The sequence below is a fragment of the Plecotus auritus genome, assembly GCF_963455305.1.
Source record: "Plecotus auritus genome assembly, chromosome: 9".
Lineage (NCBI taxonomy): Eukaryota > Metazoa > Chordata > Mammalia > Chiroptera > Vespertilionidae > Plecotus > Plecotus auritus.
Window position 1 is genome coordinate 10,722,864 of NC_137783.1, and position 23,360 is coordinate 10,746,223.

General features: G+C 50.9%; 1 protein-coding gene across 3 annotated transcripts in view; it reads right to left on the reverse strand.

Moving 5' to 3' along the window:
• HABP2 (hyaluronan binding protein 2) overlaps positions 1-17,628 on the reverse strand; it is a 37,479-nt gene extending 19,851 nt beyond the window's left edge. For all 3 annotated transcript variants that reach the window (XM_080688535.1, XM_080688533.1, XM_080688534.1), the window contains exons 1-2: positions 17,457-17,628; positions 5,275-5,311 (exon numbers count right to left, since the gene is read on the reverse strand). In XM_080688535.1, the coding sequence (XP_080544661.1) occupies positions 5,275-5,311; positions 17,457-17,525 (106 nt within the window). In that variant the 5' untranslated portion in view covers positions 17,526-17,628. The remainder of the gene's footprint in view (positions 1-5,274; positions 5,312-17,456) is intronic.
• Positions 17,629-23,360: the final 5,732 nt, after the last annotated feature.

Below are 23,360 nucleotides of genomic sequence, written 5' to 3' on the forward strand. Positions count from 1 at the left end.
GGAACAAGGTCTGCTCATCGCTCGGGGAAGCTAAGCAGGGAATAAACCAGATAGGCTTTGAATCATGCTCCTGCTATTCTGCAGGGCCCAGGCCCTGGGTAAAGGTGGACAGAGGCTGCAGAGCCCTGGCGGTCCCAGGTCACTGGGAGCCATGCATCTGGGTGAAGTGCAAAGGGCACTAAGATCCTTCCCACTTGGGGTGGGCTGCAGCAGCATCGGGAGGGTTCTTCACCTTCAGACTTAAAGCTTATTTTGCCCAGGCCAGTGTGGTTCAGTGGTTGAGCATTAACCCACGAAGCAAGAGTTCACAGTTTTGACTCACAGTTGGGGCACATGCCCGGGTTTTTGGCTCGATCCCCAGTAGGGGGTGTGAAAGAGGCAGTTGATCGATATTTTTCTCTTGCTGATATTTCTATCTCTCTATCCCTCTCCCTCCCTCTCTCTCTAAAATCAATAAAAACATATTTAATAAAAAATAAAGACAAAAAACTGTCTTTTCTACCCCATTGCCTAGGTGAAAACTGTGCATTGCACACCTACAACAGGCCAAGTATTATGCCAGGTGCAGGAAGGCCTTGGGAGCAGTGGGGAGTAGTACAAATAAGAGGGGATGTGGCCTCCATCAGAAGAGCCTCTTGTCTGGGTTGGTGGGGGAAGAAAACCAGCCAAGGAAGGAGATGAAAGGGTAGTGCAGAGGTAGGGAAGCCAGATGTGGCCAAGTTCAGGCCTGGGAGCCTCAAGTTCCACATTGGCCCTCTGGTGTGGTCGGAGCCAATCGGACGGAAAACATGGCCCTGGCTGCCACCCCTCCCTGTAGCCACACCTCTTGCCATGTGACTTTGCAGCTCCTCCCACCAAAAGATAAAGCCCATTTCCCTGGCCCTGGGTCTGGGCTGCCCTGGGGACTGGCTTTGGCCGTTAGCATGTGGTGAAAGTGTGCCTGGGCCTCAGGAAGCCTGTGCGTGCCCCTCCCCTGCCCCTCCCCCCATGGACCCCTGTGACTGCCATGTGAACAAGTGTGGCCTGTTCTATAGGCGGATGAGAAGACATGAGGGGCAGCAGCAGGTCCAGCGGTCCCAGCCAAGGCCTCGGACATGTGAGGAAGCCCAGCCCATCCACCAGCTCAGCCTGGTCCAGACCAGAACGGCATGGCCAAGCCAAGTCAACATTGCCGACCTGAAGAATTAAGATCTACGTACATTGTTGATGGTCAAAACCAGGGGTCCTCAAACTACGGCCCGCGGGCCACATGCGGCCCGCCGAGGACATTTATCTGGCCCGCCGGGTGCCGCTGACTGTCCTGCTTAACAGCCGACTTGTCCCAGGCCCACAGTGCACATAGGAATTTGTTCATAGTTTTTTTTTTAAACTATAGTCCGGCCCTCCAACGGTCTGAGGGACAGTGAACTGGCCCCCTGTTTAAAAAGTTTGAGGACCCCTGGTCAAAACCGTTAAGTCTGGAGGAGTAATAACAAACAGACACCCAGGGCTTGATTGGTATCGGGCTGCTTGTGGGATTAGAATTTTAGACACTAGGACACTCCTCCGTGGCCCAGGTGGCTGCAGAGGTTAAGTGTCAAGGCCAGATCTCAGATGGCCCTTCTCTCTTGTGGTTCCTATTTAACTCCTCTATCAATGTGTTTCCTCCAGCTAGGTCAGTTGTTGGTTTCTGAAGAGCAGGGCCATCCCTGTTTTTCTTTCTACCCCACCATGCCCAGCACAGAGCCCTATATGCACCTAATGTGTGTGTTTGACAGATTATTTTTTCCCTCTGTGACCAAATCCTTCCCTTTGTTGGTCTGCACACAGCAGGCACACAGCTGTACCAGCAAAGACGGCGTCTGCTTGGAACTGAGTACACGGGGAGTTTAGGAGAGAAACTGTGAGATTTGGGTCAGGTGTTTGGTGAGAAAATGCCTGTTGAGCTCTGCCGGAGTCTATAAACTTGTCCAGGTACTTTCTTGGGTAGAGAGGGATGGCAGCCTAACATGAAATCTGGTTCCACTGGTGGATTGTAGAAAAATAGTCCAGCCCTAACCGGTTTGGCTCAGTGGATAGAGTGTCGGCCTGCAGACTCAAGGGTCCCAGGTTCGATTCCGGTCAAGGGCATGTATCTTGGTTGCGGGCACATCCCCAGTAGGGGGTGTGCAGGAGGCAGCTGATTGATGTTCCTCTCTCATCAATGTTTCTAACTCTCTATCCCTCTCCCTTCCTCTCTGTAAAAAATCAATAAAATATATTAAAAATATAGTCTAAGTTCCAATACTTGAGACTTTCTCTGGGCTGTAGAAAAGGGGAGAGCTTTGGGGGAGAATGCAGCAGCTGTCAGGAGCACATTATATTAGGTATAAAAAGAAATCCCTGTGGAATTGTCTATTCAGAGTCTATTTCTAGAGTTTATCAGGGAGAAGAGCGCGAGCTTCCTGCGTTAACCAGAATCATCCTAGCTAGAGGTCATTACGTATCGAGTATTTTCTATGTCTCAGGCACTATCCCAGATCAATGTGCTGCACACCATCTTATTTAACCTTGAGATAACCCCATGGCATCGGTATTATTATTGTATTTTGCAGAAGAGGAAAACCTAAGGCAGAAGGAGGTGGCATCTGAAACCAAGTCTACCCAACTCCAAGTCTGGGGTGCTTTTTTATGAGCCCTGGAGCCCCCTGAGGGCTTATGTTTCATGAAACCCCATGGGTTTGGCTTCCAGGAAGTAACACGCACTGGAACATTTTCTTTAACCCAGGCTCCTGGTCCCTCGGCCCGAATCACCATGGTCCAGACCCAGGTCTCTCGGAAAAACTCCAGAGTTGCTGTGACGGAGGCTTTGCAGCTGCTCCGGTTAAAGAGCTTGCCAGATGTGTGGAACGGAATAAAAATCCCCGGAATGCCGTCCCCATTGGCGTCATCCATCACCGTGGCACAGCCGGTTCCTCCCAGGGCCTCCCCGAAACCCCAGCCCTGTCTGTCTGCATTTGACGCTTCCAATCCGGCTGACAGGGCAAGCCCAGCGGAGACCCTCCCTGGCAGGCGGCGGGACAGCTGATGGATGGGCTCAGCCTGTGTCGCTGGGCAGAGCCGAGCCAGCTTTGAAGAGGCATTTCCGCAGGCCTGTTGGCTGTCGCGTCACCTGCTTTGGGGAGATGGGCAGATCCTGTGCCGTTTGATGGCCACCTCCCCTGCCACCCACTGGGGACCGTGGCGTGGGCACCTTCTCTTCCAGCAAGACCCTCGCCGTGCACTGTCTCCAGCAAGATCAACGGCAGAAACAGCTTGCCTGTGGACAGGAGACAGCGTTTCCCGGGCCACGTTGTGGTCCAAAGCCTGCTGGGTTCTGACAGATTTCATCAAAGCACAGCGCCCCTGTGAAATTAACTCAGACACCAACAGGGGTGTCTTTAAAACCTAAGCTGCCCTTTGCAGCGAGACTCAGCCCTACATCTCACCCCGCTCCACAGCCAGAGGCTGACAGACACCTCGAGACAGACTCAGAAGCCGAGGGGAGGCGTGCCCCACGGTCCCTTCCTCTACTCGCCACCATGCCAGAAGATCCTGGCAGTGTTCTTACCGAGCGAGCCCAGCATCTCGGGATGTTAAAGCCAACCCTCTCCACTCCCACTAAGTTGTTCTGTAGCCCGTGCTTACATACAACCCGTGATGGGGAGCTCACTACCTCTCAAGAGCCCAACAGCCTATTCAGATGTCTGGACAACTCTGACGATGAGGACGTCCTTCCTGTTCGCAGGTCAAATCTGACCCTACAGACTCCAACCTGTTGGATAAGAGTTTTGTGGACACCGTGAATGAATCCACTCCCTTTTCGGTGACCTCTGCTCAGTGGGGCCACGGCTCCCAGTGGTTCCTGTTGTTCACTGCACAATCCAGGGCATCATGAGCCCACGGTCATTGTAGACGTAAGTCGTTTACAACTTTCCGGCAGAGGGCAATCCAGTGCCACGAGGCCAAGACACCTCTTAATTCCCACAATGTCCACCTCATGTACGAGGGTTGCATCTGCTTTTCAAATACTTGGAGAGAGCGTGGTCCCTGGAGACTTTCATGCCCCCGTTTCGTCACTGGGGGACCCACAGTTCTGCCATTCTGTCTCCGGACACCCAGGCCAGAGAAGCCCCTTTGCTGGTGCCTGAGCAGTTAGTGATGAAGACTGGGGAGGGGACAGCGCGTGGCTTTGGACCCTCCCTGGAGTCCACGTGTGGATGCTGGTGTGGCCAGCCAGAGGAAGCGCTCTGAAACAGGGTTCCCCAAGGAACTGAATTATATGTTGGCTTGGACATTCTGCTTTGCTTTGGGGAAAGACCCAAGTCTTCTTAGAAACCCACAACCACCCTCACATACGTTCCTGTGCAATTCCACACACATTTCCCGAGCAGGCGGGCAGGACAAAGGCCAGGCATCCATCGCCAGGAGCAGCACAGCCTGCCTGCCCATCCTGGGCTTTGCTGTGGAAGGATATTGACTGTCGTACCAATTTGGTTCAATGATTGGCATCTTGGCTCCAAATAAATCCAAAGTTTAGATGTGACTGCAGTCTCCAGAGGCAGATTCAGACCCGGAGCCAGAGACGAGGCACAGCGGATGGGGAAGGGAGAAGGCGAGAGGGTGAGGCTGAGTGAAAGAGACTCACTGGGGGGTGGACGCATCGAATCTCGAGGAGCGAGACCAGGTGGGGATACTGGAGAGCGATCGCCAGGGGTGGGTTAGCCTGGGGGCTCCCTGGATGGCACTGACACCCTCCTCTCAGCATAGAGGTGCTGGCTTCCCACCTAAGGGGGTGAAGTGAGTGGGGGTGGCATAGGGCTGCCCTCCACCCCGGAGCCAGTCATTGCTTGAATGACACCCTGACTTTGTCTCATACCTGTCACCTCATCTCAGCCACCAAAGGGCTGGGTGACCTGGGGCAAGCTGCTTCCCCTCTCTGGGCCTCAGTGTCCTGCTCTGTAAGATGAAGGGGTTTAACTGCATCAGCAATTTGTCCCTTGGGGTCCTGAGACTGGGCATCAGGGGTGTCCAGGGGCAACTCGAAATAATGTAAAGCACCGTGTGTGTGAGTGTGTGTGTGTGTGTGTGTGTGTTTGTATGGCCATACAAACGCCTGGGTGTGCGTTTTTCTGGGAAAATCCTCAAAGGAGTCTGCGACACCTCTGGACCATTTGAACTCTGAGGTGGTGCCTACACTCCCGTGCCTGGTCGCCCTTCCCCTCATCCCAGAGCCAGCCGGTGGGGGTGGGAGCCCCCCGCGATCGGCACACTCACCTGGGTCCAGGTCCGGAAACAGGGACATCAGGGAAAACTGGAAAACAAAGCGACACAGACAGAGCCAGGTGAGTGAGTCACTGAGCCGCTGACGTGTCCTCCAGCAAGGCCAGGCGCGCGCCTGCTTCCTCACACGTATGTACCCGCACCCAGCACAGTGCTGGCACATGGCATTCCTCAAAGAGGTTGTGCAGGATAGATGATATTAACAGCTCCTCCTAGAATGCAATGCCCACCAGAAAAAGAAAGCTTTCCTCGTTTAGTCGCTGGGATATTTCTTTTCACTTAAGTCCAGGGTCCATAATAGGGCCCTTGGGCCAAACTCCGCAGTTGTGGTTTTATAAATAAAGTTTTATTGGAACACGCCATGCCCATTTGCTGACATGGTGCTAAGGCTGCTTTTGTGCTGCCATGGAGGGGAGTTGTGACAGAGATAGTGTAGCACCAAATATGCGTCTGGCACTTTACAGACAGCGTTTGCTGACATCTGACTTGGAAAACGAGAGGTCTGTGGCCCGACACGTTTCCCTTTGGGCCCTGGTGGCCAGAAAGCTGGTCACCGCGATGCATCTTCCGGCTGCCCACGTCCATCTAGGCAGCACCAGTTCTAACTTCACTTTTAATTCTGTTTTACTGTAGGCTTCCTTACCCATGTGGGGAATGAGGCAGATGCTAAATTAGGAAAGAAAGGTAAAAAGAAAGAACGCATCCCAAGATGTACCGAGGGCGGGACATCAGCAAGCAGCACCCTTGGCAGCAATGCCTGTCCTGCATGTACTCGCAGGAAACATGCCTGTCCTGCATGTACTTGCAGGGAACATGCCTGTCCTGCATCTACTCGCAGGGAACATGCCTGTCCTACATCTACTCGCAGGGAACATGCCTGTCCTGCATCTACTCGCAGGGAACATGCAGGTCTGGGTGGTGGGCTTGCTACGGAGCGGCTCACCTGGACTCTGCAAAAATGCCAATGCTGCATAACACAAAAGGATGGGAAGACTGTTCTTCACTAAATGAGACTCAAGAGACACAGCACCAAAATGCAGCGTGTGACCCTTGGTTGCATCCAAGAGCTTTAAAAACAGCTAGAAAGGACATTCTTGGAACAATTTGGAAATTTGAATATAGACTTCTGTGAGATAGTATCATTATCTCAATGTTGAATTTCTTGAGAGTGATAAGGGCATTGTGGTTCTGTGGGAAAATGTTCTTGTTCTTAGGAGATGCTGAAGTATTGAGGGTGCTGTCTGCAATTTAGCTGCAAAGGACTCGGCACACCAAACACACAGAGTCATACACGAGAGAGCAAGAAAGAAAGCAACGTGGCACAGTATTCATCATTGTGTCTATCTGGGCGAAGGATATTCATTGCATGAGTCTTGCCACTCTCCTGGAGGTTTGAAAAATTACAAAATAAAAGGTTGGGGAGGGGAAAGGAATGTGCAAAAAGGAAGAGAGGCCATTTGCTGCCTGGACTGTGCCTGTGTGATTGCCTCCCAGCCCCACAGCCCTGTTGCTGCAGGAGATGAGACAAGGGAGGGGGTGGTTTGCTTGGCCGGGATGGCAGGTTGATAGTGGGAGGCTTGGCAGAGGAAGGGCAGGGTCGGGTCCTGAGGGTGGTCCTGGGCCTGGGGTACTTGCACGGGGAGCATCTGGAGTTGACACCTCTGGGCTCGAGTGTCAGGGCAAGAGAGGACCCCGAGGACGAATGTATGTTGCCCCCCATCACCCTCACCCTGTCACAGCCAGTCAGCTCTGCCTTGGTCCTGGTCCTTCCCCCAACCCCCCCACCCCCACCCCATCTTCTCTCCATCCAGCTTGTCTGAGGGGCTGGGCCTGCCCTCTTCACCTGTCAGCCCTGCGGAGACAGATATCCCCTTGAATTCTCCTATTTGAGCTGAATAGTGTGGGCCAAGCCTGGCTACCAGCAGTGCTGAGATGTGGGTGGGTCTGGAGGGAGGACTTCAAGGAGCATTCGTCCTCAGGGTGCAGTATGGAAAGACCCTCCCAGACCAGTATCTGGGCCAGGCAGAGCTCCACATCTTAGTTCTAAACTGGAGCCTGAGGGACAGCCAGGTGCTGTGCTGCCCATGGCCAGCAGGGGGCAGACGTGCCCTTCCCAGGAGCTGGAACTGGACTGGAGCTGAGGGAAACCAAACAAAAAGCCCAGCCGGACCTTCCTGGCCTGGGGTGGGGTGGGGGCTTCAGATCCCACGGCTCTCAGGGAGTCTGAAGCAGCTGCCGCCCAGCTGTGCAGCCTGGCTGCAGGTCAGCGGGTCCCAGGGATCCGAAGAGGCCCGCTCATTTTGTGCATCACCAGGTCCACCGCGGAGAGAGGCTGTGGTGAAATGTGGAAACGGGCAGTGCAAACATCAGGCTGGACACTGGGGGGACCGTATGGGAAAGATCAGGTCAGTAGCCGGTTATTTATGACCTGGATCTAGATCCTGAAACTGACCTGGGGGATGGTGGGGGTGGGGGAATGAATAGATGCAATATTTGTCTTCTTTCATTCCATTATTCTGTTCAGTTTCCCCACACAGAGACAAGGAAATATATGATAGAAGTCCTACTCCTGGGACTTGCAAATCTGAGAAGAAGGGCAACACAAAGGAGGGAGAAAAAGGAGGAGGAGGAGGAGGAGAAGGAAGAGGAGGAGGAGGAGGAGGAGGAGGGAGAGGAAGAGGAAGAGGAGAAGACAACTATGATCTCACTTTGACTAAGAGCTGACAGTGTGCCAAGGACTGTGCTAGATGTTTCACATGCATTCTGTCTCGCTGATTGCACACAATCCTGATCACTGAGGCACTGCGATTATGTCCATTTTAGAGGTCAGAAAATGGCCCTAGCCCGTCTGGCTCAGATCATTGGCCTGTGGACCAAAGGGTCCTGGCTTCGATTCCAGCCAAGGGCACATACCTTGGTTGTAGGCTCCTCCCTGGCCTTGGCCCTGGTCGGGGTGCATGCAGAAGGCAACCAATTGATGTGTTTCTCTCACATCAATGCTTCTCTCTGTCTTTCCCTCTCCCACTCTCCCTAAAAATCAATGGAAAAATATCCTCAGGTGAGGATTCAAAAAAGAAAGAAAGAAAGAAAACAGGTTGGCAGAGATTGAGTTGGCCAAAGTAACTCAGCTAGTAGATGCTGGAGCCGAGATCCAATGGAGCCAGGTTTACACCAGAACCCTCACTCATAACCTCCATTGCTGAGCGGACCATGGTGTGCCCCTACCGTAATGAAAGGATAGAGGAGAAGGAAACAGAAGAGCTCCCTAACCCTAAGAGACAGGGCGCTGAGCGAGGGAAAGAGATTGGGCCCCTATTCTTTGAAAGCTTTGTGAAAGTCCTGTCCAGATGGGCTCAGGCCTGGCCGGACACGGAGAGGGCCATTAGGTGCTGGTGAAAGCTGGGGAGCCCCAGCCCATCCACACCTCAACAAGCCTCGCCACCCAGTTTAGGCAGGCAAGTCACGCCCGCTTCTTCTGCCACGTCTGTCCCGTTTCTCAACAGGGCCACAGCAGCGTGAGGTCCATCTACCCAGCTCCTCTGGGAGAGCTGCACACAGCTGCTTCGCACACATGGAAAGGTAGAGGCTTTGCCATGGATTCAGAGAGAACCCCTCCAGGTCCAACTGCTGGTCCACTTGGGCTTTCTCAATGGACCCATGGCTCGGCACTCAGGCCTTCCCTGGTGAGGAGCAGGCCCTCGGCAATGTCAGCCGCCTCCTGGTCACCAGAGAGCCTGTGTCAAGGTCTGGTGTCTTGCAGGCTAAGGGTGGTTAGTGGGGAGGGACTGAGAGGGAAGGATCCCGAGTCTTACTAATTAACAGTGTAATCTTAGATGTGAAAGGCATTGGGGTCTAATCTATGTTGTCCTATCTTTAATCTAGTGATTATTTCAATTCAGGTTCTTCCTCTGCCTTTAAGAATTCTAAACCTTCTGGAAAACAGAACAAAAGGGCAGAGACTAATTGTCTGAGTGGATGATTTCCAGGAATTCGCTGATAGAAAATGTTCTCCGAGGACTGGGAAGCAATGGAGGGGAGAGATGGGGCTAGTCCTGTCCTTCGGGGCCAGAGCTTGGCTTCGAATGACACCAAAGCAAAACAATCTTTCACCTGGTAAGTCAAAGGTTGGAACTCTAATCCCAACCATCCCTTCCTCCTCAGACGTTCCTTCTCTCTCAGAAGAACTGGTGGTAGACCAGATGGCCACCAGGAAAGGATTGCATTGCTCCTAAGGCTGCTGGGTAGGTGAGAACTCTGCACCGTGGCTAAGTGAGGCTGCAGCTGCCGGGCTGGAAGGCAGGCCCGGGACAGGAGTGCACAGCTCAGCAGGCCCCATCCCCACTGCTGAACAAAGAGCTCAGGTCAGGGTGAGGGGTGGCGGTGACAAAAGACAGGAGTCACCAGCGTTCCAGTCATTAGCCCAACTGCTGCCTCATACCACCTTCCCGCTCTGGCTCGTGCTGCAAACATAAGCTGTATCATGAGATGCCAGGCTTCGCTGCAGAGCCACTTAATCCCTTTTTTAAAAAAAAATTTTGGTAAGATACATAATATATCTTTTTAATTTTAACCATTTACAGTATATCATTCAGCAGCATTTATTATATTCACATCGTTTTTCCTATCATTATATTCACCATCATAAATGCTATGTTACCCTAAACTTACTATCTGTCCCCCAAACTTTTTCATCATCCCCAACATAAACTTTATATGCATTAAGCAATAATTCCCCCTTCCTCCCTCCTCCAAGCTCCTAGTAGCCTCTATTCTACTTTCAGTCTCTACGAATTTGCCTGCTCTAGGTACCTCTCAAATACACGTGGAATCACATAATACTCGTCCTCCTGTGACTGCCTTATTTCACTCTGCATAATGTTCTCAAGGCCCATCTATGTTGTAGCATATATCTTAATTTCATTCTTTTTTCTTATAGCTAAATAGCATTCCATTGGGCATCATATTAAGTTGACGCATTCATCTGTTGATGGACACTTGGGTGATTGACATTGTTTAGCTCTTGTGAACAATGCATCTGTGAACGTTGGTGTACAAAAACCTGTTCGAGTCTCTGCTTCCCATTGTTGTGGGTATATATCTAGGAGTGCAATTGCTGGGTCTAATGCTTATTCTATGGTTAACTTTTTGAGGGATCACAATCCTCTTTTCCACAGTGGCTGCTCCATTGTACATTCCCACCAGCAAAGCATAATGGCTCCAATTTCTCCACATCCTTGCTAACCCTTGTTATTTTCCATTTAAAAAATTCTTGCCATCCTCATGGGCGTGAAGTGGTGTCACTCACAAGGAGTCTCGCCCTTCTTGCTTTAGCTCACAAGCTGTGCCACGCTGTCCTAACCTGGGGCTCGGGGCAAGGAGGGATGACTCTAATGGGGACATTTGGAGGCCAAAGGAGAAGGCACCGGCCAGTGGTCCATATGGGTGGTTTCCTTCTTGGGAGCCTAGGTGAGGCCTGGTACCACAGTGGCGAGCCAGGAGGCATCACGGAGAGAAACTGGCCTGACCCTTCATGTGCAGAGGAGGCGGCGAGGCCCAGCGAGGTAGGTACAGGACTCCTGTAAGGTTCTGAGTGGACTGGGGTTGGGCAGGGACTCCAGACCAGCTCTCCTGGGTCTGAGACCAGTCATGTGTCTGGCTCAGAGGGATCCTGAGAAGCTCTAAAGTTCAAAGTTGTAGAGCCCACTCAGACCCCTGCCGCATTAACTGAGGGCTGGGCTGCAGCTTCCTGGGGTCAGCAAAGATGGGGCAGGGGGCAGAGAGAAGAGTCTCTTTTCGATCTAGAGAGCTTGATAAAAATTTAGGTCCCTGGGCCTCACTCGCAGAGGTAGGGCTTCCGTGGGTCCGGAGTGGGCCCGGAACGTGCATTTCCAACCAGCACCCAGGTGGCTCTGCCCTCAGCCGCTCTTTGATTATCCCTCGCTTAGGCATGAAGCTCCCAGCCAAGGAGACTCCTGGGCCTCTCTTTGTACCTGTGCTCGTCGTTGAATTTCTCCGTGCCTCAGTTTCCCCCATTGTAAAGTGAAGAATTCCCTTACCCAGCCCGATGTTTTATTCAAGGGGATTTGCTGAGGGGAAGCATAGCATTTGCAAAGGATTACTCTTCAGGTAAGCATGTGGCCACCAATATTGGTACAAATGTGTCATCCCAGGGACTTGGGACAAACAGGCATTGGGGGGCGGCATTGAAGGTTAGGGAGTACAACCTTCTCATTTCTGGAGCTGATCATGTACCTAGAAGCCCTTTGAAAAGGCAAATGAACAAGCAAAACAAAAACAAAAGAGTGAATGAGTCTGGGGCTTGCCACGTGGACACAGGCCCCCACATTAACCTCCTGGGCCAATCGGCCTCAGCAAACATCCTGGGGGCTCAGGAAAGCACCTGCCCACTGCTGGGGGCCAAGTGCACCCCTGAAGCTGTCCTCAGGCCTGTGCTCCTCACGGTGTGGGATGGGGACCACTGGTGGCACCCAAACTGATTTGCGTGGCTTCTGGCCAGGGTGTGACGTAACATCCATTTTAGTGTTACTTCTTGATTTTAGTGTCAACCCTTCCTATCCCGTCACAAAGTGATTCGGGGGGTTGGGGGAGGGATGCTGGTACATTTCTATCGTCTACCTCTCGCTAATCTCCCCTTCTACCAAGGAGAAAGCAGGCTGCAGGCTCTGAGCGTGCGTGAACACTGCAGCCAGTTAGCGCTCAATGACACCCTTTTGTTCTCTTTGATTTTTTCCATCTATAGTTGTGGCAGTTTCCTTTTAAAAAATGCATCTATTTAGCTAGAGAAAAGGTGAGTCTGTTTTAACAAAAGTATGAGAGACTAGTCTGGGCTTGGACAAGATTTCTGAAGGTGGATTCATGCATGATTAAAAGTTGGAAAGCACTGGCACTAACTGGCTAGCTGTCTGGAAGACTGGATCTGTCCGGGGACCAGAAGAAAAGCTTCAGGGACTGTGGATGGAGCCTGCAGCGGGGAGTAACCTGAGCTCCGGCCTGAAGCAGGAGCCTCAGGCCCCGGCCCTCTGACACCTTTCACACCACCTCCAACCGGCTCATTTGTCTCTGGATAGCGCCTGGCGTGGCAGCCTCCAGCACAAGCATGGGTGCACGCGTGGGACTTGGCATCGGGCAGACCTGAGTTTGAACCCCAGCTCGGGCAGATTCTTTAACTCCTCTGGAGCTTCGTTTCCGGTCTGTGAAATGAGGGTGGCCGTGGTCCCTGCCTTATGGGGCTGCCGGAAGCTTTAATGACATAATAAGCCCACAGCACACAATAGCTGATAAATAGTTGCTGTTATGACTATGGTTGTGACTAGTAGCCACTGCTGTCAGTGAGTTGGAATTCTTTACATTTCTATTTATGGACTTTTTGCAAATTGTGGAGCCATTGAGACGAGCTCACTCGGCACAGACTCTTCTGGAACTTGTTTGTCGGGTCATTGTCACATCACACAACCCCCCATCCCCCCTTTTTTTTTTAAAAAAAAACCTGGGATCTTTGCCAAGTCCTAAGCCGGGAAACCTTGTTATATTAATTATGAAGAAAAAGCATGTTTTATTTAAAATCATGGCTGCCAAATATTCTGCCACGCTGTTTCCCTGTGACAGCAGAACCCTAATGAATTTAAAATGTCACAGTATCTGTGCCTAGATACACATGCGACTCCTGCGACCTGGTTTCCCTAGGTCCCGGGCTACACTGCCAAAGCTAACGAGTCGGGCTCGTGCTTAAAATCAGTTAAAAAAAAAAAATTGATCAGCAGGTGCCATGCGATTCAGGCCCTCCCTTTGCCTTAAGATGGTGGGTTACAGCGAGAGGGAGGGCTTCTAAACCTGCAAGAGACTGGCATTCTAGAGCATCGAGGCTTGGAAAGGGGGTGCTCGTATCTGCCGTCCGAGGCCTTCTTTGTCCTGAGGGCCACAAAGATTTGGGTGCTTGAATTAACAGCGGCTGAACCCATTACTTGACCATCCAACATGATCCCAATACTTCAACACCAAGCCAACTGGAGAAAGCCAAATATCACATGATCTCACTTATTCGTGGAATCTAACGATCAAAATGAACTGACCAACAAAATAAGACCCGAAGCATGGAGGCATGGAACAGACTGACATACCTTGATGTGGGGGTGGAGGGACGAGAAGAGATAAACCAAAGAACTTATATACTTACTAGAGGCCCAGTGCATGAATTCGTGTATGGGTGGGGTCCAGCCGGCCTGCCTCATCAGAGAGGGGATGTGGGAGGTTAGCTGGCCAGCCCCGACCCTGATAGAGGTGGGAGTGGCCGATTGGGGGTGGAGCTGGTGATGGGGAGGGGCCACGGAGGGTTGGCCGGCCGGCCCCATCCCTGGTCACACTCCCGGTTGAGGGGACAATTTGTATATTAGCCTTTTATTATATAGGATATGCATAGCCCATGGACATGAGCAATAGGATGGTGAAGACCTGGGCGGGGTCATAGCAGCTGGAAGGGGTAAAGGGGGGGGGGGGGAAATGGAAGACATCTGTAATATTATCAACAATAATAAAAAATATATAAACAATAAAAATATATATATTAAAAAATAAAGTGATTATTGATAGGTTATGAAAGAAAAAAAAAGACTTTGACACCCATGGTGATTCTGAATAACCAGATAAGATGGCTCTCTCGGTCTCTCTGTCTCTGTCTGTCTGTCTGTCTGTTGCTCTCTCAGGTAGAAACAGGCAGGTGATGTGCATCAGGCAGGCAGAAAGGGTGTCAACAATAGAGAATGGTGGGGCCTGTGGGACCTGGGAGGCGCACCTTTCTAACAATAAATAGCAGCGGTAGCTTCTCTCGCTGCCGTGCGAGAATGTGAACTCCACCAGACGAGGATGTAGGGTTTTCAAGAAAGGCTAGAGATTTGTACTTTTGTGTGAAAACTTCTGATTTTCAAATGTTGCCAAGCCATTGAAAGGAAATCTTCAGACTGACCCCCACCTTCCAAATAAAACTCGGGCTGTGAGCAGAACTGCGACCTCTGGGCTATGCAAACATTTGTGCAGCTCTAGATCCAGGGGAATTCTTAAGTTCTAGAGTTCCTGCGTTTAAACTCTGGGCTTTAAAAAACCCAGAAATAGGCACAAACACGCATTTTAATCCAAAGACCACCTTGTTGGGGGCAGGGCGAGCCGTGTCTTCTCTCCTGTCTGGGGATGGATCGAGATAAGCAGGGCAGGCCCAACAAGCCTTGTGCTCTGGCTTTTGACCCCGGAAGAGGTCAGATTCCATCCTGGCTGAGTCCATGCACCCCAAATCACCCTAAGAACTACAGCAAGCAAAGGTTTCTGAGCCCTGAAGGCAGTATACGACCCCCATACAGTCAAGCAGGCCTCTGTAACGTGCCAGGAGTCAGATGGATCTGGGTCCCAATCCTGGCTGGGAAGTTAGTCCACCATCTGCGGGCTTCTCATCCATAAAACAAGGATAACAGTACAGGGCTGTGCTGGGGACAGGTGTTCAACACTGCCCGGTAAGGATAACCAAATCTAGGCCGGACAGGGAAGGCCCTCTGAGTGGGCCCCCGTGCCCACGGCAGCGATATTTGCCCTGTACCTCTTTGGATGGCAGATATTTGAATAAACATTTATGCTAAAGATGAGTCAGAGATGTCATCATGAGATCTGCTGCGCGATCTGAGTTCATGGGTGGGATCCAGGTGTCTTTCCACGGATAACAATCACAGACCCTGTGACCACTTTCGTTCAAATTTTCACATGTCTGCTGAGTCCTGCCCAACAGTCCCCTGGTCTAAGAGCCTCCTGTCCCTCCAGGAACGACCATGACCCTGAAGCAATCTCATCCGTAGCCGGGGTCCAGGCCAGAGAGCTTGTCCAGACACAGGGATACCACCGTAGTCCCGAACTCAGCTCAGCCACTTCCCAGCCGTGTGGCTGGAAGCCGAGCCACCAGCTCCTTAACTGTAGAGTGGGAGCAGTAATAGTACCTACATCTCAGGGTCCTTCCAGACGTGAAATGGTCCCTGGGGAGCACAGAGCCTGGCACACAGGATTTCCCACGAAACGGTAGCAGTTGGCTATTATTTTTAGCTCCGTGGGGCAGGAGAGGCCGCCCAGCCCATCTGCTAAGCGGCTCCTTGCCCCCCGTGATGCCTTGAACTCTCCAAAGCATCTGAGCGACTTGGCCACTTTCCCCCGGCTGTCTGTGTCCTGGCTTGTGAAATGCAAGCCGCCTCCCCGACCACCTGTCTGGCTCACATCTGGGGTAAGAAACATTCCAAAGCCCCGAGTCCTCTCCTTGGAATTGACTAAGCTCATTGCCTGAAGGCTCTCTCTCGCATTTCCTCTTTTATCCATTATTGACTTATAATTTCATCGCTAACCCTAAACATTCACTGGGGCTTGCAAAGAAAAAAAAAAAAAAAAGGATTTTTGGGGACCATTATCTTTTTGTGAACTTCAAACAGACTGCATCAACTTGCCTCCTTGCCTGCAAACTTTAGGATTTAATTCTTTCTGACTGGCCCTTTCTCTGGACCCCCTGTGGGCCTCTGATAATTTCTACCGCTTTTCTGTAGACCTGTGCGATATTTCTGCTGGGTTTTGGCCCCAGACATCCCACGAGCAATCAAAGGATGGAAGGGGCTTGATAACAACGTGTCATTGCGGCCACCACACACACACACACACACACACACACACACACACACACACACACACACGTTGGCATTGGAAAATAAACTCAGAGGTGAGCCACTTAGCAGCTTAAGATGGGGTGGAGGGAGGCTCTGAGTACCGTTTGCCGAAAGGGGAGCTGTTTGTTTTTAAAGCATGCTAATCAGAAAACCTGGAATTTAATCTGTTTCCTGCAGGAAAAGGCCCTATGAAGTAAAATGGGGAATAAAATGCAAAGGTATGTAATGAGATAAAGAGGTTATGGTTGTTATTTCAGTTCCCATAACCTGCTCGTTCTCTGCCCCTCCCCCAATAAAGGGGTGCATTTTCTGATTTTTATAGACGACTTGTGTCCTTTCTAGAAATTTTAAGGGAAAAGAGCTAGCGCTTAGTGAAGGCCAAGTGGGTCGCCTCATTCAATCAATTCTGAGTTTGTGAGAGATTATCACTGGGTTGGCAGTTACAGGAAACGGAGGCTCAGAGACATCATACTTGCCCAACATAACAAAGCTAGAATGTGGCAAAGCTGCCATTCCAAGCCTGGCTCCACCGCCCGCCCTCAGGCCGCCAGCCTGGAGCTCCAGGAGGCTCTCTTTGTGCTGACGGACCACTCCCGTGCACACAGAGACGCAGCTAACACTCCTGGACCACAACGGCACGCAGCAGGAGCAGCATCTCCACAGCTCATCTGCTCCCAAATGTCTTGAGTTCCCCACGCAAGACCCCCTTTCCTCCCCTGCTCACCACGACCCTCGTGGGCCCTACTCACGTTTAAATCACTCCAGTCACGGTCACAGGGTAAGGGGAAAAGCAATACACTGTCTCCAAATCTAACCCGTGTAAGTCAACCTGTTGCCAGGCTCACTGGCGGCCGGCAGGATTCTCCTCTAGGGCCAAAGCACAAGGATTCTGGTGTTGCCCCAAAGGACTGGGAAACTGGGCGTGTCAGCATGCGCAGAGAGAGACTTTACAGCTTTCCTTGGCTTTTTTTTTTTAATTTATTTTTATTGATTTCAGAGAGGAAGCAAGAGAGAGGTAGAAACATCAATGATGAGAGAGAATCATCGATCGGCTGCCTCCTGCACGCCCCCCAACTGGGGATCGAGCCTGCAACCCGGGCATGTGCCCTGACCTGGAATTGAACTGGTGACCTCTTGGTTCCTGAGTTGATGCTCAGCCACGCAGCCATACCCGGCTGGGATCCTTGGCTTCTTAAAGGGGTCTCTGACCTGTGCCAGGTCACGACCCATGGCCTTAGCAGAATTTCTTACCCCATCCCTGTCTTTGGAGACAGTTCCAAGAGGGCTCAAGTCATTTGCACGGTTTTATGGGATTAGGTGCTCAACAAAACCATCCCAGGCCTGGCTCAGCTCTGGTCATCGGGATGCATTCGACCTGACAACAGTAGGCTTTCTCGTCGCTCCTGGCCCAGCTGGTTTGGTCTTCCTAATAAGCTCAGAGTCTCTCAACCACGGGTATTTGAGAAGAACACTTACCCCGAAGGCTGTCTTTCCCGCCAGAGCCAGAAGCAGCAGGACACGGAGATCAGACATTCTGGCAGACATCTTTGCAGCTTAAGGACTCCTGTTTTGCTCTAAATTAAATTTCTTTCCATGCCTTTACGGGGGGAAGATGTCTGTCTCCAAGGATTCAGGAACAAATGAAGAGGATGCAAATTATTAACTAGGCATCAAATACTGTTTAATGTTTAATGTTTTGCAAACCAACTATCTTGATTAAACAAATGGTGACTTTGGGGCTGGGCTGAGTCATAGGGTGGTTTCTTTTCTGGGAGAGAGTCTCCAAAAAAAGTGGCCGAGATAAGATGCCCCTGGTTGCTGGCTGCAGCTGTGTTTGGGCGGGGCAGGGGGGCAGCCCAGCGTTCAGTGCGGGATGGTTAATAGCATCCCAGCTGCGGGATGAGAGCTCCAGGTGACCTGAGGTTTCTGCCACCGGCCTCTGACATTGCGGATTCACACAGAATGGGAATCGAGTTCTGATTCATCAAATCTCAAACAGAATTAAGGCATGGACAAGCTCCTAATAACATCACGCTTTACATTCATGAAAGATAAATTAAAGGATGCAAAACTGCTATTGACAAACATTGATTCTGGGCCCTTTGAAGCGTTGCCTGTGGTTGCTTGTTGGCTTCAAAAGTTTTCTTTCAAATTTCATTACATAAGGTTTTTACTTTTTAATTACTTCCCCTCCCCCATTGGACTCTTTCTTTGATCAAGGTGTGTGTGGGGGGGAGAGACCCATGATGCTCATGTTTGGGGCCAATTTTTTCCTATGTTCTTTATGTAGATACACTGGTTGTAGGAAGGGCTATATAAAGCAATAGTTACCTATTAAGCGTGGGTTCTCCTGGGCTCTCTTTAATAAGCATGCCTTCAGCTCCTGTAAACACCTGATTGCCCACAGTCACCTATGCAAGGGCTACCTGAGTCCTAAATCCAGGTACTGAAACCCTGCTGTGAATGAGGCAGGCGCTCCTGGGCCTCCCGCTCGCCCATCTGCAATCCTTTTTGGCACACACACTTGGATGCTTAGGGGCTGCTTCCACCTTTGGAAGCCAGGGTGTTGGCCATGGAGGGCCCATGGGATCCATCCCAGGAGAAGCCCAAAGTCCATGCCCCAGCCATCTGATGGCCCTTGAAGGACAAACCAAGTCCTGACATTTTACCTCCTAAAGGACCCCTCATTGGTCTTCTTTTCTCTACTTATTTTGTCTCCACCCTATTTTAGGCAGCCATCCACTCACCCCTGGTCAACATCCTCCTTTCTGGAAAGGTCTTCTCTAATCTCATCCCATTTTTACCCTGGTCCTTACTCCAACCCTTACTCCGTCCTTAACTTAATCCTCATCACTCTTTAGCAAGGTGATTCAGTGAGCTCACCTAGTTAATGTATCTTTCAAATCTCGGCCCAAACATTACATCCTCCGAGGCCCTGCATCTTTGTAGCACCATCGCAATTGCATACTCATTGCTGTTTCATTAATGTCTCTTCCCCCATGGCCCCCACTAAACCGAAAGCTCATGAGGGCAGGCACTCTGGCTCACCATTGAAATCCTGGCATGGAGGCCTGGCACTGACCTGGCCTGTGGTGGGTGCTCAATAAATATATATCTTTAAAAAAAAAATCCGACCTGAAGACGAGCTGAGAGAGAGAGAGAGAGAGAGAGAGAGAGGACAGAGAGAGAAATATCCATATGAGAGAGGAACATCAGTTGCCCTCCATATGTGCCCCGACTGGGGATTGTACCCAAAACCCAAGTATGTGCTCTGACTGGGAATCGAACCAGCAACCTTTTGGTGCACAGGATGACGCTCAACCACTGAGTCACTCGGACTGGGCCGAATAAATATATCTTAACATTGTGGACGGATCACGAGAATTCTCGTGTTTTCATATTACACAGTGTTTTACAAAGTATCATACTTTAAAAAGATATTAGCTTGAAAGGACATGTCATAAATAACTTCAAAATGCAGTGTATATTTAATTTTAAGGCGTGCCTTTAACATTTATGTAAAACTTTTTTGTACTCGTTCAATAGAAACTTATCTGGCCACTGGGTAAAGCCAGCAATAAAACTACTGGTCCGCAATGTGTTAAGTGAATACCCGCTTTATGAAAGTGACAGTGGTATACTTTATAACGAGGACACCTAAGTTAGCATAGCCAACTCAATGTGAAAAGAAAACCTAAAAGTATTTGTGAAATTTTTAAGCAACCTCTATTTATTGATGAACACAACATCAATCTGCATCATATATTTGCCAATGACCTGCTGTGAGCCAGGCCTTGGTGATGCAGGGTCAGAGGAGGCAGAGAGGAGCTTGCTATTAAAGACCACAGGGTCTGGGTTAGGGGGAGGTAGGCAGACAATGAAAAAAAGGAAATAAGTTAATTTTTTAAAAATATATTTTTATTGATTTCAGAGAGGAAGGGAGAGAGAGATAGAAACAGCAATGGTGAGAGAATCATTGATTGGCTGCCTCCTGCCCCCTCCCCGTAGGGATTCGAACCTGCAACCCAGGCATGTGCCCTGACCGGGAATCGAACCATGACCTCCCGCTTCACAGGTTGATGCTCAACCACTGAGCCACACCGGCTGGGCTAAACAGGTTACCTTTAGCTTGTGATAGCCATGAAAAAGAATGAAAGGAGGTGACGGGACAGAAGTCCTTGTGGGTGGGAGGTTTCTGTAGGCTAAGAGGTGGTGATAATGGTGATGATGCTGGTGGGTCACAGGTGTGGTCTGACACTGTTGATGGTTCTCTGATCGCAGAGCAAGGGCCCAAGAGGCCACGTGTGCAAGGAGCTCACTGTTGTTCAGGTTCAAAGCTGGAGCCGTTGTAACGTGGCCCAGACGGTGAAAAGGAGAAACGGAAGTCCAGGCAGGTCCGAGCCCAGAATCGCTCACGTGACTTCCGCGTCTCTTTCCCTCCTGGGCCCTGTGTGAACCCGCCGCCTTCTGACTGTGGAGAGCGTCCCAGAAGCGTTTCTTCCCGTGTGATCGTGAAGTGAGCAGGTGAGTTGGCTGTGCACCTTTTTAATCCGGATTAATTTCCCTGACATGTAATCTTCCCTTTATGACAAGGAGAAACTGCTCTTTGTGTAATAACCACAGGCCTCCCGCACATTGTCTCCTATTTCCCTAACGTTTTGTTATCACCACAGGGTGAATTGAATACATTTCTGCACGTAGCCTGAAAGGGGAGAATTCTCTAAAAGATCCTTAATCCTTTCCGTTTAGGAGGACAAAGGGGCGCGTTTATCATGGAATGTGTCTTTCTCTGGGGAGCTGGACCAAACCTACCTGCAGTTTCTGATTTTAAATGCAGAGCCTTGCTTCCTCATCCTGTGGGGTTTCAGCTAGCAGCCCCTCGGTCCACTCCCTCAGCTCCGGGTGACCCTTTCTCACATGCTGGGCTCCAGGTCTCTGGAAGGAGCCCCTGCCTGCCTCCGTGACCCCGGGACTCCACTCCTACAGTGGCTGACTCCTTCACCCCAAGGAAAGGCCTCCTCACGGTGCCCGGCCCCAGCCCCACACTCTGATGCCCTGGGTTAGGGAGAGTTTCTATTCAGCTTCACCGCTTGGGCCTCAGCCCACCTGTTCCCTGTTACTGCTCTTCCTCGGGGAGTAACAGATCTTCTGGGCCTTCAGCGTGGGAGGCAGGGGGAAGCGGGCCCCCAAACAGCAGCCTGGGCTCAAATAGACCTGGAGAGAGTCTCAGCTCTGCCACACACCCCTCAACCCCCACCCACACACACCCCACTGTGTGACTTTGGGCGGGTCGTTGGCTCTCTGGGCCTCTGTTTCCTGGCCTGCAAAATAGGAATCATAACATTCCCACTTCATGGCATTACTGAGAGGTGCACGTGCGCGCATAAAAGGGAGGTGCTGGGTGCAGCGGCCGGTAGAGAGCATCCTTTGCAGACACCCAGGCCTTGATCTCAATAGAGTCTTTTTATGGGATGGCACTTACTGAGCCCCAGACCCTCCGAGATGCAAGGGCCTTGTGTTCAGTGATCCCCAACCCGGGGAAGGAATGATTGCCTTCTTGGTGGGGGTGCCTATCTCATTTGTTCTTTCTAGGACAGGGGTCAGCAAACGTTTTCTAGAAAGGGCCAGACAATGAAAATTTTAATTTCTTTCCTGGCCATCCAGTTTCTGCTGTGACCACTGCGTCCCGCCATTGTAACACAAAAGCAGCCATGGGCAATGCTTAGGCTGACGGGCGATTGTTCATACTGTACAATAGGCGCCTATGTGCATTGTGACATATTGGCTGTGTTCCAATCAGATCGTATTTTCCAGAAGAAGGTCATGGTTTGTGCACCAGTGATACAGGGGCAGCCAGAGTCTCGCACATCATGGTTGGGGGGTAAGAGGGGGGCGGGAGGGGGAGTCCCTGGGAAACAATGGAGACATTGGAAACCATGGGAGGGGACCCCGGACAGATGACACGCTGCTGCCCTCAGAGGGTTTACCCAGAAATTATGCTGCCCACGCGCCACGGGGGCTGGGCCTGTGTACTGGGATCGCCATCTTTGGATATGGGCTACCCCCGTGGGTAGAAGTCTGTGCCAGGCAACTCTGGTGAAGGGTTAGTTTTCAGAGAGGAACTTAGCTGCCAATACCCAGCAGCTGAGAGAAAGGAGGCCTTGTTTGTGAGGAGGGGATCTGGTGGTACCCGCCCCCACCCCCCACCCCCAGCATCCACTTCAGTTGTTAACTTGAAATGTCCATGCCTTGATCCAAATATCCAATTCAGGAAATCTAACGGGCTCAGCCAGGTTTTAAATGAGTATCCCTTGTCGATCCTTGGTCTAATCAGAGATGGCTGGAGTGACAAAGATGGCCAGGTGGACCCAGGTCCGTGGGACAGACACAGGTGTTTAGTTGGGGTGATCAATATCTAGGAGAAAACCAGAATGCCGTTATGGAAACCATGAACTTGATACAGTCATCAGCTGAGCTATGAAGGTATGTCCCACAGGTAGGGAATGTCCAGCCCGAGGGCCATAGAAGGCCTGAGAAATAATGTGGTCTGGCCCTGCCAAGGCATTAGGGGTGAGTTAATTAAATGTTTGACCAAATACAGCAGGCTAATTTTAAAAAATATATATTTTTATTAATTTCAGAGAGAAAGGGAGACGGAGAGAGAGCTAGAAACATCAATGATGAGAGAGAATCATTGATGGCTGCCTCCTGCACACCCCACACTAGGGATTGAGCCCGCAACCCAGGCATGTGCAGGGCATTGAATTGTGACCTCCTGGTTGATGCTCAACACTGATACATGCCAGTTAGGCCCGCAAATGATAATATAAATATCCAAATGGCCCTTGGCAGAAAAAAGGTTCCCTACCCCTCGTCTAGCTAAGTTCTCTGTTGGCCAAAGGAAAAAGAAAACCCTGGTCACTTGGCATGATTTCCATCACCCTCCAGTCCATTTCACAGGAAAAAAGAAAGGGCTTGGTTTTTAACCTATGGTCAATTCCAGGCCAATTTTGATTTTTAAAAAAATCTTATGATCTGATGAGCCCAGATTGGAGTTGAGTCAATAGGACAGGGAACCCCACCAACACACCGGCAATCTTGAATTCCACGTGGCCCCTCCGCGTGGCCAGAAGAAGGAAGCCCATCTATCAGGCTGAGCCAGAGGCCTGGATGAGCCTGGATCAGACTCTCCTCCTGGTCCTCAGAAGCTGGTGATAGCAGGTGCTCAGGAAATGCCAGCTGGAGGCCGGGAGGATGACCACCCTCCTCCAGGCCTCTCCGTCTTAGAAAATGGCACCAATACACATGTGGCTTCAAGTTGGAAATCTGGAAATCACCACAGGCCTCTTCTGCCTCCCCAAACCCAAATCATCAGCATGT